Source organism: Manis javanica, chromosome 9 (genome assembly GCF_040802235.1).
Source record: "Manis javanica isolate MJ-LG chromosome 9, MJ_LKY, whole genome shotgun sequence".
NCBI classification, from domain to species: Eukaryota; Metazoa; Chordata; class Mammalia; order Pholidota; family Manidae; genus Manis; species Manis javanica.
In genome coordinates this window covers 113,280,875-113,298,837 of record NC_133164.1, presented here as the reverse complement: position 1 = coordinate 113,298,837, position 17,963 = coordinate 113,280,875, and the positions used below count along the sequence as shown (strand labels likewise).

Genomic DNA, 17,963 nt, shown 5'->3' with positions numbered 1-17,963 from the left:
AAGCACATACTAGAAATGGGTCTATTTTCTTTACAATTAATTTTCAAAACCACCATAGACGCAATACCTGTCAGCGCTTTCCCTTTTTTCCTGTAATAAACGCCAAAGATGATGGCAGCAACTAGCACCACAGATGTGAAGAGAAGCAGAATAATTAACCCAGGCAAGTAAATCAGGGGTTCTGTATTGGAAGAAAATGAGGAAAAACAGCAGTGAAGATGATTTAATTTACTCTCTAAGTTAAAAAACAAAACCCTTTATATCAAACCCCAGCATCAGAGATGGTGGAACAGGAAAGTATGAAGGTCCCCAACCCTGAGAGCAGGTTTGCCAGAGGACTCAGCCAGAAGGGTGGGCTGTCACGTAGCCGGGACCTGCTGTCTGCGTCGCTCTGTGGGAGGCCAGCCCAGGACCACCTTGAAGAGTTTCTACTTCAGAACAGCCCTCGTCACGTTTACCATGCCAGCCACTTCCAAGTTTGCTTCCCTACAGAACACCTCAATCTCTCCAAGTGGAGGGCCTCTGAGGCAAAAGGAAGCCCCTTATCGTATCTCTTTCCAAATAACAACACAGCATCACGGTTTTGCTGGTCATGCGAACAGACCACAGCCATCCTGTGAAGCGTTACAGGTGCTTCATCTACAACGCAGTATGGACTCAGCCATTCTTCTCATCCCTCGGCGATCAGCTTTTTTGTTATAAACTCTCGGTTAACGTGACCTGGTTTTTGGGACTCTCGCCTTTCCTCTCCTTTTCTCCTTGTTAAGATAACTTTTCATTACCTGGGTTATTTTAAATGGTCTTTTGAAAATACTGCTGTGACTGTGTAACACCATATCATAATGCATTGATGTCCTGTGTCCCAAAATGTCACATCTAAACCCCTGATTCTCTCAAAGTTCATTAACCCCAGTATTCTGAGGCCTAGGTTCCCTTGCCTCTTTAGGAGGGTCTTCCTGCCACCTGTGCCATCTCCTGCACTGTGCCCTCTGGACGCTCTTCACACTGTCCCATGCACCTGGACAACCAGCATCCACCATTCACTTTCAGCCTTCTGTCAGCCTTTGCAACCATGCTTAATATTAATTTGATCTACGAAATGTTCCATAAATACTGGTAGCCATATTCTAACAAGTTGCCGACTCTGGTTGGGGACCAAATCTCCCACAGACACCCCAGCTGTGAGCATTACCATCCAAGCATATCTGGGCATTTAAATTCATGCTTGCAGTTCAATTACTTCTTCTTTTTTTTTTTTTTTTGTACAAATGAATACAGTATTACTTATCCATTGCAGAACAGAAAATGATCAAGTAAACAACATGTCCAGAATTAAAATACTGATTAAAGTGAAGCACTGAGCTGGCCAAGGACAGGATGAGATGAACAGGGGAGAGATGAGCCCCTCCAGATAAGGCATGAAATTCAGGAGAAATCTACAAGAGCTGAGTAGTCTGGGCACATCTACCAACCAATGTGCTCTGTTTAAACGTACCGTTTGGTGGTTTTTCAGATGGCAGAGAAGAACTACAAACCACATCAGACTTATCAGTCCCATGATGTGCTTCTGTCTCTCCAAAAACGGTACAGCTGTGGGAGAAAGGCAGTTAAGGGCTTTAGTTTTGTATTCTTGTTTAAAAAAAAAAAGACTCGACTGTCCTAGATTGCTAGCTCTTTCAGGAGAGGAGCCCAGGTCTTCCTGGATGTTTGAAGCTCCAGTGCCTGTCTACACATCATAAAGGTGGACAAATGAATAAATGAAGGCAACCACTGCCGGTGTTCTCTAAGGACAGCTCTAGAGGATGGTGCGAAGGAGAAGAGATCAGTGTCTTCGGTAAAAAAGATTCCAAATGTTTCAGTTGCCGTGGCTAAGTGATAAACTGTTGAAGGATGTTCTTTTTAAAGTGAGAACACAGAAAATCTTTTCAACATAAAACTTGGATAAATATTTAATGAGAATTGCTACACTGGGCAACCAAAAGAATTGTTACATTTATTATTAGTATTCAATGACAAGCATGCAGTGAATGAAAGAGCGCAGGGATTCCACTATGGATGCTTTCACATAAATGTGAAATAGTATTTATATTAGACGAACCATTGCAAAATTATGTATTACTGCAAAAGACTGAGAACAACCTAAGTGACTATTAAAATAGGGAACTTACTAAATTACCATACATCTCTATGATGAAATACTATATAGCAGTAAAAAGACATATTTAGATCTAAGGGAACTCATATAGAATGTGCTTTCTTCAGGATATATTATGTGAAACAAAAAACCCAAGGTGTTTACAGCATTCAAACATTTATGTGGATAGGAGGCATCTATATATCACTTACACAGCACACACATCTCCGGACAAATAAACCAGTGGTGTTGGGAAGCTGAGAAAAGTGGGAGTGCTGAGTGAAGGTAATAAACATCATAAATCATTTCCACTAAGTAAAATCAGAAAAAGGAAAAAAAAGCTGCAACTGTAAGCCAAAGAGTCAGTCAAACTGAATCTAAAAAGGAATACACAGCTCCTGTCACCCATCAGCTTGAGGACCGGTTGGACTGGTTTGATTTCCCCACGCCAAACTGACAGACGTTTTCCACAGTGAACATGGCTTCGAGAGGGAGCGTCAGCAAGCTGAACCCGTCACCAAGCTGAACCCGTCTGTTTTCAAAGCAGGCAAGCCAGTGGCGGGTGAGCTGCCTAAAATCAACAAACTCTCTTGACTGCTCCATTGTCACTTACTTGGTCCAGGGTTTGCATTTTTCTGTGGAAGAAAAGGCTTCTGAGAAGTAGCCGGCAGGGCAGGGCTCACACACCGTGTCTTTGTTGAGCTGCACTGTCGAAAAAACAAACGGAAAACAAGAATGAACAGAACACAGGAGGGCACAGAGACTGGCCGGGATGGTGTCCAGGGAGCCAGAGGCCACCAGCGGCCCTCAGCTTCTTGCCTCCCGCTTCTTGCCCTCCGGAGGTGGTGCTTCAATGCCCGCAGCCTTCAGAGGCTCACCACCCTGTGGGAGGTCACAGAATTGTGTTCAGAGAGGTCACTGGCTCAGTGTCAGCCCACTAATGCCAGCGTCCAAGTTAGGCCCCCTGACCCTCTGCTGGTCAGAGCCACTGTCCTGGTCACCAGTACTTTCTTTCCTAGCTGGGGAGCCTGCTGTCTGACTTGTTCCAACCAGGCACCTGTCTGCTCTCCCCTTTCTGCCTTTGGGCTTACATCAGCCTCAATCTACAGAGAATGGCAGTCCTTCTATTTCTTTTATGGGAAACTCCTTGTCCTGACCAGCTTAATCTCACCAGTCTAACTATTGGAGTGGCAATAGTTATTGGCAACAAAATTTTCTCAAAATGAACAAAAAACCCTATGGATCTCTTTTTCTTAAACCAAGGGTTGGCAGCGAATGCTCTCTATAAAGGGCCATCTAGTAAATAAATACCTCAGGCTTTGAAGGCCTTCCAATCTCTGCTGCAATTACTTGTGGCATGAAAGCAGTCACAGACATTATGTTAAAAAAAAGATGGATGTGGCTGTATTCCAGTAAAACTCTAGTTACACAAACACAAGTGGTGGAATGGATTTCGGACCCCTGCCTTCAACCCTAGCACTGAAAACAGGCATTGACCCTGGTGAGTATACTTTCTTCAGCTCTCTCATATTCCTCATAAACCACGTTATCAAAATAGGAAATGTCTTAGATTTCCTATGCCTCTTACTCTTACTGCAGTGGGCACATGGTGACACTTTGGCAATGCTGATACGGAAGAACAGTGGCTCTCAGAACCAGGCCACTGGCTGGAGCCAAAACCCCAAATCACTCTTGAAATTAGTAGCACTTCTGTGATTTATTTGCATGAATGAAACACTACAATAAGAAATCACATTTTCTTTGTCTGAAGTCAAGGGGGTAGTATATTCTTACTTAAGTCTTGATTTCTGCAATTGCCTCAATATGTAAGGTGTCCCTCTTAAGCAATTTGTTTTGCCTTAAAACTAATATTAACAAAAGCCTGGTTCATACATAGTCACTCACATTAATTCAAACAGCTTTTTAGAAGATAAATACACTCTAAGAGTAACCTTAAAAACAGACTTTCTAAGGAGCTGCAAGGCACACATGGCTTTAAGGGCATTACTTTCCATACACTTCACTTGACTATCTACTCTTTGTAACACTGACGCAGCAGGGGCATCCTGCAGGTTCTATACCTCCCCCTCTCACTACAAATCCTGCTCTGGTGCCAAACCTCTGAGATGTCAAAACAGTGTTGATGGCAGAGCTCTGCCTTCAGAACACCTTAGTACTGATGTAGGGCAGGGAAATGGGGCAAGCATCAGGCTATTGTAAAATGTCCTTAATCTGCAGAAAAGGCCCAGCTTCTTCTTTAACTTAACCTATAGGCTGTACTTCCTTTTCTTCCAAGCCCCTTAATTAATTAAGTAACTTTGTAACCAGGACAGGAGATAGATCTCCAAAGTGTAAATGCACCTCTGTGGATAAAGCATGCCAAGATCTGGGTCAACACAGTCACCTAAATAACACTATTCTTAAGACAAAACTTCCAAGGAATTATGAATCACCTGGATACATCATGCCTTATACTGTCCCCTACCCAAAAGGCCCTAAAAACTCTAAAGCCCAAACCCTCAAGTGTGCCTCCTCGCTGAGGTTGCCCACACTCCCTGTCTTTGAGTGTATACTTTTGCCTTAAATAAAGACTTGTCACTGCTTAACTTACTGCATTTGTCTCTGTGATGTTCCACTGGTAAGTGTCTTTGTTACTTTGCTATTTCATTCTGTTTTCCAGACTTAAGCACAAGTCTTCACTCTGTCTCTGTTCTACTCCAGGTAAATAGGAAGGGGCTGCTGAGAGCTCGGGTTTGAGGCTCCAGGTTCCCGTCGCCTGGGTGACTCGGACAGGACTGAAGCTGCACGGTCATGCTCTTTAGTAGCCTGCCTGAAAATCTCCTTTCTTTGCCTTTGGGAAGTTCTCAGAACACAGTCTCATGGCATCCAGTGCTCGGTGGCTCCCCCCAAGTCCTGGAGTGGTAGGGGCTCAGTTCCCATGCCGAGCAGGTTCAAGAGGACACTGGACACCAGGTGACCCTGGCTTCAGGGGTTGGCAAGGGTTTTGCCCTATGCTGAGCAGGAGTTCAGTGATCTTTCCTTTCCTCCCTCTGTTCCTCCTTGCTCTCTGCTGCCTGCAAGGCCGCTGCCATTCCCTGCTATTTGCTTTAATGAATTCCTCCTTTACCTACACTAATCGGACTTGTTCAAGAATTCTCTCTTGTCTAGAGTCGAAACCTTCCCGCGTACAGGCTGAAGTTTCTCCTACTGCTTCACCTGGTGCGCAGGGAGAGACCTCCCCAGACGCACCAACCCGTAACAGCACAGCTTCTGTCTTTATCTACCAAGGGCAGTGTGACAACAGAAATGGAGCATCTGGGGCCAGGTTGAGTTGTTCTGAATTTAAATACACTGCAAGGTAGGGCAGTGGTGATTTTTCATTCATCCACTTCACCCCTCCACCTGTTTTCAAAGAATGGACCATTCCCAAAAGAACTGGGCAGGCAGAATGGCCATCAGGAAAAAGGCAGCAGCCCCTTTCTTTCCTACAGGTGACAAACTTGTGGGAAGGCTGTGGGCCTTGTTCAACTTAGAATCGAAATTCAGAAGGCGGTTAGCCATCCCAGGGAGATTTATTTTAGTAATTCAAAAATCAAGTCAAACTTTTGCCAAGAGAAATCTCATCTGGTTGGGTTGATTCATTGGGTAATAAAGACTGGCTGTGCCCTTAGACTCTGTGATGGACATTTTCCTCAATATGAATTGAAATGAATAATATTGTTAACTTTCCTAATCCTGTCAAAGTGTTCTGGGTTAAAACAAGATGCCTCTAAGTGAAAGATTAGCATGTATAAATAATCATTTGTTGTATCTTGAAAAAACTGCCTTAGTATATTCTCCAGAAAATGGTAAAGTAAACAACCCTGAGAAACACCTTTCCAAGTCAAAAAAGATTTCTATTTCTTTACTTCCAACAAAACTGATGACCCACTGAATTCTTAAGTGAAAGAGATCATGAGAAACAACTTCTGATTTCACACCACTATGTGATCCTGGACATATAACTTAGAAGGTGCTGAAATAATTGAGTGAGCCTCCTGTAACTGAAGGGTTTCCTTAGCCATTTAGTTATTTCTGTGCACAAGTTTCTCAGCACTTAGTGAAATAGAATTCATGTTGAATTCAATTACATTTTAGCAATAATTAATACTCAACCATGGATATATGAACTAATTGGAAAAAACTCATTATGAAGTTCATACAGCATTTACCTTTACAATTGTAGCAAAATATAATGTATTCATTTTTGACAACTTAGCAACAACTTAGTCCAGAGGAAGTGCTTTTACAACCCTGAGAACCTGGAGTCACAGGAAATTTTGTAAAATGAAGATTTCAAATAGGTATATATTTATGTGAAGGTGTATGAAAGGGTGATTAGTAAACTCCCTCCAGGCACAAAAATATGTTAGGATAAAATTCTGTGGGGAAGGTGAAATGCATACAAACCAAAGGAGGGAAAAGTAAATTCCCAACAGTAGAATTTCCAAAAATAAAATTAAGGACGATTAGTGCCATTTTAAATGGATGGCGATGTTCTCAAATCAACATGGTGTTTAGATTTCACTGAATGTTTTAAAAAGTGTTACTGCTTTAAAATTCCCTGGAAACGAAGTCCTTATCCAACCCTTGAAATTTGTAATAAAAAATGTCAGCTTCCAAGTTAAAAATATCCCAGGGGGTGCACGGCTTTCCAAACGTCGGAGGCTTGCAAAAGTTGTAAGTAAAGGGTCTGAGACCCCCTGCATTGCCCGGACAAATGCGTTAGGAAGAACCTGTCGCGGGGTCTGTCCTGAAGCTACTCTAGCGCCACCTGGCGCCGTCCACAGCCCGCTCGGGCCCGCCTCCCTGCCCGCCTGCGGAGCGCGCACGGCGCAGGCCCCCAGCCCGTACCCGGGGGCTGGGCGCCGAAGCCCGGCGCGCACTCGGCGTTGCGGCGGCAGCAGTCGCAGTCGGCGCTCCAGTGGTAGCCGGCGGTGCAGGCGCAGCGCCGCGGGGCCGTCCGGTTGCCGGGCTCCACCGCCACCAGGGCCTTGCCTGCGGGAGAGAGACAGGGGCGAGGCAGCGGGAGGAGGCGCACACACCCCTTCCAGGCAGCCCCTTCGGCCCTGGCCCGCGATCACCCAGTCGCGGCCCGGGCTGGCTCCGGACGCATCCATCACTCAGGACGCGGGGTGTCAGGAACTCCCCAAGTCCCTCCCACACTTACGTCCTGCGCCGCCACTCAAACACCCCAGAAGGCCTTTTAATCTCTTAATAATTAAGAGTCTCGTGTTGTTGTTTTTTTAAGTCGAATTTCATATTAGTAGGAAGATGAAGGACTGGGGAGTTGATTGTTGACTATTCTGGCTAATACAGAACAGGCTCCAGAGCGTCTTGATTTTTAGCAAATTCAAACGTGATACGTATTCTTAATACTAATGCTAGACTGGGCCTAATAGAATCGAGTTTCTGGAAACTGGGGAATCACCTTGGAATCCTGCAGGGCCACGGGATTATTCAGTTGTGAAAACAGGAGTCATCATGGAATTAGATAAATGGACAAGGTACAGAGGTTGGGCCTGCTGACATACCTGGATTCCTCTCTACCGCGAGTACTTAAGATGACATGCTTGTTGTCTCTTCTCACCACACATAACAAAGCCATCCCCTTCTAACCCCAAATCTCCGTGCCCTTTCCCGTCTTGGTGGAACAGAGGTAAATGCTCACACACACAATCCAGCCTCCTTATTCTCCCATTCACGTTTACAATGTCACCTATCGCCTATCACTAACATTTAATTGCAACCCCCAAAGCAATACTCCTGGCACCTTTGCCATCATTATCTGATGCACAGAGAACAGCAAAAATTTTGAGCCACTGGCTCACTCAGTATGCGTGTTCCCAGCCGAGGTCAGCTGAAGGACCTCTGCCTTCTTGTTTCTGCTTTCATACTGGAAACAAGTGTCCTATCTGTGGTCTATTTAGTGTCCTGGCTTTGGCATGTTTGTGCTTTTTGTGGGTGATTTCACTGCTTAAAATGGCCTGCAAGCATAGCACTCAAATGCTGTCCAGTGTCCTAAGCCCAAGAAAGAAATGATGTATCTGATGGAGAAAATATGTGTGCTAGGTAAGCTTTGTTCGGGCATGCATTATAGTGCTGCTGGTTGTGAATTCACTGTTAATGAATCAAAATATTTATTAGGTGAAGTATCTTTAAACAGAAACACACATAAAAGAAGGCTATGTGTTGACTGGCTGACAAAAATATTGACCAGAGGCTCACAGGAGCAGGATTTGCTAATTCAGTGTTTGCAGTGACTTTATTGGACACAACTACTGTGAATAACAAGAATCAACTACATACACACATACACACCCACACACACTACAAGGCAATAACATTTCAGACAGACCTTCCATCCCTGGAGGACCCAGCTCACCTGGAATGTCCAAATGGCCCTTGTACTTTATATTTCTGAATACTTACAGGATCTTTGTGTCCCCTCGCAATTCCTACATTAAAATCCTAACCCCCAGTGTGATGGCATTAGGAGGTAGGGCCTTTGGTGTGTGATTAGGTCACAGGCTGGGGCCCTCATGAATGGATCAGTGCCCTTCTAAGAGACCCCCCCGCCCCGCCTGCCAGAGCGTGCTTCCAATCTCTCTGCTCTCCACTGTGTGAGGACACAGCAAGAAAGCGGATGTCTTGAAACTAAGAAGAGGGCCCTCGCCATGAACTCAACTATGCTGGTACCCTGATCTCAGACTTGTAGCCTCCAGAACCATAAGAAATAAATGTTGTCTGTAGTGTTCTTTTATGGCAGCATGAGCAGACAGGACAGAGTTCCAAGGGAAAACCAACCAGTCAGACAGAACCCTGTTCCTTCCTCAGCGTCTCACGTTGCAGCCAGCAGCCTATTTCTCATTCCTATTCTTTTCAGACCAGAGCATGGCGAACCTGGAGACATCTCCATTCCTTTCTGTGACCACTGTCCAAGGCCCCGGTCAGTTTTGCGGGACCAAGGCCAATATGTATAAACATCTACATAATGCCTGGACATGCATGGACAATGTCACTTCCTTGGAAAATTCTAATTCCAGTAGCCCACTCAAATGCAAGTGAATGTAAGCCTGTGTGGTGAGGGAAAATGTTGACATATTTTTAAATATCTTAATGCACCATGTTTTGGGCTATAATCAGTTTTGGCAGTAGACAGAATGAATCTTTATTTCCAAGAGACTGCAGTGAGTCAAAGTCATTACTAAGCAGTGGGAAAGAAAAAAGAGTTGATCAGATGCTTCTGCTCAGTGGAGTTTCCATGTAACCTTCTCTGGCCGAAATCTACCAGTTGTCTCTAATACATTAGAAAATGAGGACGCTGAAAAAAAAAAAAGAAAGAAAGAAAACCTATTTCCTAGTTCTGTCCATTGAAAAAGACCTATAAACAAGGATCAGTCCAACGTCAATAGGCCTCCTAGTGCCTGAACTGAGGTTGCTATGTCAGATGCTCCGTTGAAAGCAATCAGGAATCCTTGGAGAAATGGCTGATTCTGGGATTAGGGCAGGAAGTGTCTGAGATAAGCCTAAGCATGGGAGCTCTTAAAGACACCTGGGGTCACCTCAAAAGACTAGGGACCACCTGGAAGAGGTGAGACAATCTGAGCACCAGTAAAACCAGTAACCTGCAATAGACTGAAATACCTCGAATACCTCAAATATATCTAAATACGTGAGTCATAATATTCATACAAATCCTTTGTAGAAAGATTGGGTGATCAAATCATTATTTTGGAAAGTAGTAAATAAAGTTACAATCATTCTGCCTTTCCTGGTTACACTATACTTCAGGGTAACATACAGTTGATAAGGGAAGTTTCTCTTTATAAAGCATCCCAGTTAATAAATGAAGATGGAATGACAGAATGAGAACACCACTTTTCTGAGCCCCCAAGAAAATGGATCTAGGCCATGACCATCAGTAGCTGCTAATAACACAAAAGAGAAAAACAGCTATGATATGTACAGTAACTACATCATGCCAACAGTGAAGGAGTTTCACCAGAAACAAACAAAAGCCCCACACTAAATTCTGTACTTGATCTTAGCCAAAAGGCTAAGAAGCAAAACAAACCAGATTCTGATCAGCCATCTAGATCTAACAACCTTACAGGAAATACAGGAGACAGAAGAATGTGCTAGAGGATGCCAAGGGAATGCGACCAGCAAATATTAGACTGGAAACTCCACAGGACTGACAGCAAGGTTTCTTCAACAAATACACTGAATGGGGAGAAGAAACAAAGAGGGAAAGGAACCTCTAGCTGAAGACTTGAGATATCTATTTTGATCCTGATTCCTACACATAAACTATAATTTTTAAAAAATTTGAGGCAAAGAAACAAACCCATGACAGCACTGCTATATTTAAAAATATCATTCACACACTTCCCGCTGGTTGACTGACTCACCTGTATCACAAACTTTATGCAGCAAGCATTTATCTTCTTCGTTCCAAGTGTCCAAGTATTCATCAGGGCCACAGGGCAGACATACACTTTCAGAGGTTGTAGTGCATTTGGAAGACATGTACTTTCCTTAAATTAGAAGGTAGAAAATGTGCCAATCACCCAATTTGGGCAGAAATACCCAAAACACCAAAAAGCAACAAAAATGTACCAATCTACTGGATCACTTCCATGACCATGATCCCAGGAAGTCCCCCAAAGACAATACGATACATAAACGATGCCACATCTCACAGTGATGAGCTCCTCATCCCTCCCATCTGGCTAACACAGCACCTCCTGGGTTGGCTGCCCATGGTCAGAGCAGCCTGTTAGTTCTTCCAAGTAAAAAAAGATCACTGTTTCTACCCCAAACCTCTACTAAGGAAAAGAACAATGGTTTTAAAACTGATGCCTGCACAACTTGAGGGGTCCCCTGGGGGCTAAGCAAGAGGAACCTTATCTTACCCCTCCTTTCCCATCTTCAGAATCCCTCTGTCAACCTGGTAAACTTCTTTGGCCCAAGATACATGTGGGCTCGTGATGAACTTGACCAGAGAGCACTACACACACACACACACACACAGATACAGGCACACACACATATACACAGACACACACAGATACACACAGGCACACACACACACACAGACACACACACATAGGCACACAGACACAGACACACACACACAGATACACACAGGCACATATACACACACACAGGCACACACACAGACACACACACATATACACGGACACACACAGATACACACAGGCACACACACACACACACAGATACACAGACACACACAGATACACACAGGCACACACACAGACACACACACATAGGCACACAGACACAGACACACACATACACCACACATATACACATCACTGGATCTTGCTTCTTCATACCCAAGACGTATTTGTAGCTGAAATATCTAAAGCATCTATTTATAATGTAAGTACCTTTCCTCAAAGATGCCCTCCCCACCCCAGAACAATGAACGAGTGAGGACCTGTGGACTTAGGAATCCCCTGCAGCTGCAAAAATAGGTGGCCACGTTCTGGCAAAACGACTTTGGGGAAGTGGTAACCTTCTGCTCCTCGGCAGGTATGTGGGGAGAAGGTATAACAGGGTTTAAGCAATTTTCAGCAGCAACAATTCCAGCATGGTTATCAAAAAATAAAATTCTGTGAAAATATACTTGTAAAAACTTATCTACATTTTGAGAGTTTGAATCACAAGGTGCTAAAACATGGTTCTGAAAACCTCTTGCTCTCTCAAGGAAGAGTGTTTTGGAAGACTGTGTTCTAGTATGAATCAAATACTTTTGATTTGCTTTCGATTTTTAAGTGATTTTATCTATTGAGAGGAAAGATTTGTCTCAAGAGTGACACACATTATTACCTGTCAGAAAAAGTCTATTCAACTTCCTTTTGCATCTGTCTGGATAGAAATCATTACTTAGAATTAAAAAATAAACAAAAGCCCCACCCACTTTTCAGTGCCCATCCAGGTTGCTCAGAAGTACAAACCTGGTTCACATCTATTACAGCATCGTCCAAAATGCTCATAATGCCTCCGACTCGTACACGGAGGGGTGATCTGAAAAGTGACCTGAAATGAAAAGTGGCATCAGGTAGAGATTATGTACAAGTTCTTTTTGGATAAAACACCAAGTGAATCACTGAACTACATGTCCAAAAAACATAAGAAAACATCATCAACTGTCCTGAAATTGCCCTATATAATATCATCCCCCCCAAAAAATATCACTTTCCTGTTCTAGTCCATTTCCTCCTAAGAATATATAGTATTAATATCTAGAAAATAAAAATGTGTTTGGGAACCAAAAAAAAAAAAAGAACATATAAAACCAACTGATAACAGCATAAAACCCATTTAAGCATTTGCAAATACTTTGGTTATGCTCATGATAATATCATAAATTACAGTCACACAGTGGACCATACGCTCAGTCAACAGTGGTCAAAAACTGTAGGAGAACATAAGGAGGCCCCTTCATGCGCATTATACCAGGGATGTCAAATTTGGTCTTACAAGCTCTCTCTGATTTTTAACAGATGTCTAATAGTGCTTACCTTTTAAAAATTTAAACATGCAGAGAATTTTAAAAAGTGGGGTAGCAGGGTGTTAAAGGAGCGGCATGGGCTTGGAGCTCTCACTTCCAGCCACCTGCTGGCTGAGGGGCCCCAGGTGAGCTGCTTCAGCTTTTTGAGCCTGTTTCCTTTCTGTTTGATCCTAATACAAATACTGATTCCCAGATCTATCCATCTAAATAAAACAAAGCGAAACAAAAAGCCAAGTCCCCTCCAATCAGTTGGAGATTCTTACCAGTTGGCCACAGAAAGAAAGCCCTTTTCCTCATCAGCTTTCTCAGTGTGAGAAAACGACAAACTCCTGTTGACAGGCAGTCATGTTAGACATCGAACTGAACAGCTGGGTTTAGCTGAACAGACATCAAATGCATACGAAGGGTCCAGTTCAATGGATCCAAAGTCACAAACCCTGCCCTTGAGAGGGCCGTGCAGACCACAGGGTGTGTGCCACCGGGCAGGCAGAGGGGCCCCTCCCTCAGCAGAGGAAGGCCCCAGAAGGTGTCCTAAGGGGCGTGATAAGTTAGCTCAGTCTTACAGGGTAAGTAGGAATCGGCCAGATAAGTATGAAGAAACTGGCAGGTGGGAGTAGGGGGAGAGACAAGAATGACATCTTTCAGGCAGTGTGGAACAGTTCCAACAGAGGCACCGAGGTCTGCATGGCAGGTGAAGCGGGCGGGGGTGGCAGTGGGGACCGTCAGCAGCATGGTGGGAAAGGAGGACAATGATGGTCAGACTCTCAGCTGACTTCATCTGCATATGAAAGGTGTAGAAATAGTATGGAATAGAAGCAGCCACGCATCCCCAAATACCTCACTTATGGAAGGAAGTTTTATAAAGACGCCACCACATCCAGAAAACCCTAGACTAGCTGAGTGCGATGTGCGGATGTTGGGGATGCAACCAATACAGACCTCGCTGACCTCACCCTGGCCAGGCCAAGGGCTCTCAGGAGGGATGGGGAGCAGGGGCGGTTACTTTGAGGTGTTCCAGGGGCCAGGTGTGCCAGGAAGGCTGTATTTGGACTTGCTTTCTAGACCTGGCTAACACTCCCTGTGGATGTGGGATAATGCAAATTGGATGTTCCCCATAAATTCACCACAAGACGGGCTTAAGGACAGTGCAGTGAGCCCAGAGGAAATTAGGAAGGATGACCTAACAGAAACCACCCCACCTCTCCTTCCTACTTTTTTCTGGTTTTATAGGAATCTGTTTCTCTGCAGGCAGCTCTTGTCTGTGTCTAGTAGTAAGACACGCACATGGAAAAAAGATGAACAGAAACAAATGATAAAGCTGAGTGTAGCAATGCAGATTTCACCTAACAGAGAGGATGTGCTTCAGCCTAATGATATGTGACCCCCTCTGCAATGGTGATGACTATAGCAAACGAGAGAAATACGTGGTTGGGCCATAGTTCAGATGATAAAGGTTACCGATTGCTTCTGACCCGTAAGATATATGCAACAGTCTCTGTAAGATCAGTGCATCCTTGTGCCACAGGAAGGTTCTCTCTAGGGGAATTTGGAAAAGGAGCACTGTCAGAGGCTACGGGCCATGTCCGGGGCTCCGAATCCTGGTTCCTGTGTGCATCATCTGACCTAAGCATGTGGATCACGTATTTACATGCTTAAGATGGTGGCTGTGATTCTTTTAATCCATTTATTATATAACCCAGGAGGTTTTCACCTCCTGGGAAAAATGGGGAGGCCACTGATTCCAGAAGTGGGCAGATACCCTGGCTCTTAAAGAGATTTTCACAGATTCTTCCTTAGAGTTCATTTCTCTCTCCTAAGCTTACTATTGTTACCCCTGGACTTGTCTCTTTTTTCCAAAATTGAGATACAATCCACAATGTATAAAGTTCACCCTTTAAAAGGGTACAGTTCAGTGGTTTTTAGCACGTTCATGAGGTTGTACAACCCTCACCACTCTCTGATCCCAGAACATTGTCCTCGCCCCCAAACGGCCATGACTCCTTGTCACAGATACAGGATCACAGATCTTGGAAGCAGCAGCAGCAATTTTGCTACTGGGAAACTTTGCAATGGTGAGTGGAAGAGTATCGGTAATAATCTAATTTAAGGCACAATTTAAACCGAGTACTATTTTGTTTTTGAGTTAACATTATTTGCAAGGAATCTTCAAACCTCCAAAACGGCAATAAATACACAACTTAAAAAGCAACATCCGTACATAGATGTATTTAAGGAAATGTGATCTGGGGTAAATAAAAAGAATCTGGAAAACTCTCCTTAGGAGGCACGCACATGCAGGAGAAGGCCAGACATGACTTTATTGTCCATTTTCCTCTTCTGTCCCAGTTTTCTGCTACCAACCTTCTTTTCCTCCACCTGCAGCTGCAGCTCTAGGATGAGCCCTGTGTGGGAGGCCCTGCAGCTCCCGAGGCTTTGCACAGCCTGCAAGGCCTGCCTTGTGCCGTCTCACTCTGATTCCATTCTCCACTCTCAGGAAAGGGCCAAGCTCCCTGTTTGCTCCCTGGGTTGCTGTCCCTGGATTTGGAACTATTAGGAAATCCAGATCTCTGACGCCCTAGTCTGTCTTGCTTCTGATCATCCACTGAGGGCTTTCTTGAAGCTATAGGCCAGGCTGGCTTTGCCTGCCTGACCCTCAGATTCCAAGTCCCTGAGTCCCATGCTTGGGCTCAGTTTCCGGTTAGCCTGCACTGGGTCTCCTTCATGACAATCTCCCTCTGCCTGGATGGTCTTCCAGGTACATCCTTGGAGGGCCATTTTTTTATATGAATGAACAGATGCATGTCAGCCCCTTCCAGTCTGACCCCTCCTTTTTGCTTATGGGATTCTAGTTGTGACACCTACCATCTCACAAGCAGCTGGGGCTTGTCCCCAGGCTGCTTGGGCCCCACCCAGTCCTCTGGCCCTCTGCTCTCCTTCCAGCTGCTCAGAATTTGGACCTAACTCCACACTCCAAAACCACACCCCCACTGGTTGTGAGGGGGTGGCTATTACCATTGGGAGCAATCCCAGGAAGGCAGTATTTGGTAAAACCATGTTCCTGCTTAAGTGTTAGGGAAGTACATTCCCTCAGGACTGGGGAATTCAGCATAAGGCTGCAGATTTTCAGTTAACGGGTGATTTTGCCAGCTACCTAGTCTCTTTGCCCAAGATGTACCAATAGAAGGCCTCTGGTAATAGAGTTGAAATGTATAAACTTTTAGTTATCTGTATTTTCTTCCAGTTCCTCACCTTTAAGATTGACCTGTTTCCTTCTAAAACAACAGAACTTTTGAGCCATACTTGTTTTCCTTAAACAAATAAAGCAGAACCACTTTTAAAATTTCCATTTATGGAATAAAGAATAAACCACATGACACAAAATTCAAAAGGCACAAGGGGTATTGGGGAAGGCTCACTCCTACACTTCTCCCCACAGGTACCAGGGTCACCATTTTCTTGGGCACCCTTCCGGTGTGAAGGAGAACCGACTCGTGAGAACTGACCTGCTGGGGAGAACATTCTACAGAGCAGCTGCCTTGGAGGCCAACACTTGTATTTTGAGGAATACAGTCTGACTTATGGCACTTAAAAGTCTTCAAAATAAAAAGCAGCCATGTATTGACAGGGTCCTACTACAGCTCTTCATCAATAAACTACAAAACTTATGTTTGGCCCACAGAATTTACATCAGCTAACCTTTATTTTCTAAAAGACTTCCCCAGAATTAATAAGAAACACTAGAATCTATTTACAGCAAATATCCTTTATGCTCCCTTCCCCTATACAAATTCCTTTGAAAATCTAAAAAAAAAGGAGTTAAAATGGCAAGAAGATACATTTAATTTATTTGTTTTCCGTTGCCTCAATTTCTTGTCTGTTTTATGTCATGTATATATTTGTCTTAGGGCATACAGTCTGGTGTTTATTTTAGTGACTGACAAATTCTTCTGGAATAAGGTTTTAAGAGGTAGGAGGAAGATAATAAGGTGTGACTCAAGCTTGTCTTTATAAAGCTACATGGATTTATTTCCTTATGCAAAGCCATGCTGGGCCTAATTCTGAAAAACCCTAAGCTGAAGAAATATCGTATTTCTGCCGACAGAGCTGCAGAGTCTGGTGAACCTGTATTTAGAATCCTGTAGGGAAGGTGACTTAAATATTTGTTTTTGGTGCTGTTAATCAACGTACTTGTAGTGAAAGTTATTATGGATACTAAAATTATTTTTTTGCTCTACTAAAAATCTAGGCTGACATATAACAAAGCAGAATGAAGCTTGGCCCCTTATGTCAAATCAAGGGGAAAAGAACCCAACCCGGAAAAACAGATGAGGGATTTTTCCATAGATCTTATTTTACAAAATCTCACCTATTACTATATTTGAGAATTTGGCTATAATTGAAGTAAAGATGGTATCAGATTTCTGAATGTTACAGTGTAACTGAAAGAGGTGGTTTTTGTTAAGAGAGATTATTAAATGTGAAAGTAACACCTCATTTGATAATCTTGCTGCCCTTGGGAAAAAAAATCCTTAAAGAACAACAAGACTGAAACTGCTCCTACCCAGAATGAATACAAATAAATTACAGGTGACCTGTGTCCTCCAGAACACCAAGAGAGCTTCGTCACTATGACAGCTTCACGCCAGGAAATAGTTTCTCTCTGAATCCATTTTTTTTTTTTTTAGGAACAAATACATAACAAACAAGTAAAAGGTAGCAGGAACAGATCAGAGTAACCTAGTAACCTACAGACAAAGGCTGTCTCTTCCTGTCCACTTCTTCAAATGTCTTTTTTCTCAGCTAGCCAAGAAGGTAGACCACAGAGAGGGCCTAGTGTCCCTGCTCACAAACGCTCCCAATCAGGGAGTCGAAAGGCAGGCCCTTGCAGCCGAGGTTCTGCAGGGCCTTTGCAGCTTTGCCGCTGTCTTGGCCCGTCTTCTCCAGAAGCGCCGGGACGTCCTTCTCTATTTTACCTAGCCTTCTGTTCTTGATCGCCGCACAGTCATGTGTCTGAATGGAAAGAAAGCATCCCCCACCGTGCTTCTCAGTTACAAGTCCATAACTGGGAGTGGAAATGACACAGGGGTCATTTGTAGCTCTGACTGGGCAGCTTTCTATAGAAAAAAGAAAAATTAAATACTAACTGAAATGCAGTCTAACATGCCAAACGTAGGACCTCCGCAGAGCAGGGGTGGGGGCTGGGAGACCGTGAGAGGGCAGCAGGGGTTTGGGGCCTGGCAGGCG

General features: G+C 44.0%; 1 protein-coding gene across 11 annotated transcripts in view; it reads right to left on the bottom strand.

Moving 5' to 3' along the window:
* TNFRSF11A (TNF receptor superfamily member 11a) overlaps window positions 1-17,963 on the bottom strand; it is a 54,670-nt gene that overhangs the window by 18,084 nt on the left and 18,623 nt on the right. For 4 of the 11 annotated variants that reach the window (XM_073213179.1, XM_073213180.1, XM_073213184.1 and 1 more), the window contains 6 exons: window positions 12,163-12,244; window positions 10,588-10,713; window positions 7,028-7,171; window positions 2,748-2,841; window positions 1,496-1,590; window positions 68-181 (listed from right to left, as the gene is read on the bottom strand). In XM_073213179.1, coding sequence (XP_073069280.1) covers window positions 68-181; window positions 1,496-1,590; window positions 2,748-2,841; window positions 7,028-7,171; window positions 10,588-10,713; window positions 12,163-12,244 — 655 coding nt within the window. The other 7 variants (XM_037015642.2, XM_037015614.2, XM_037015647.2 and 4 more) reach the window with 4 other exon arrangements.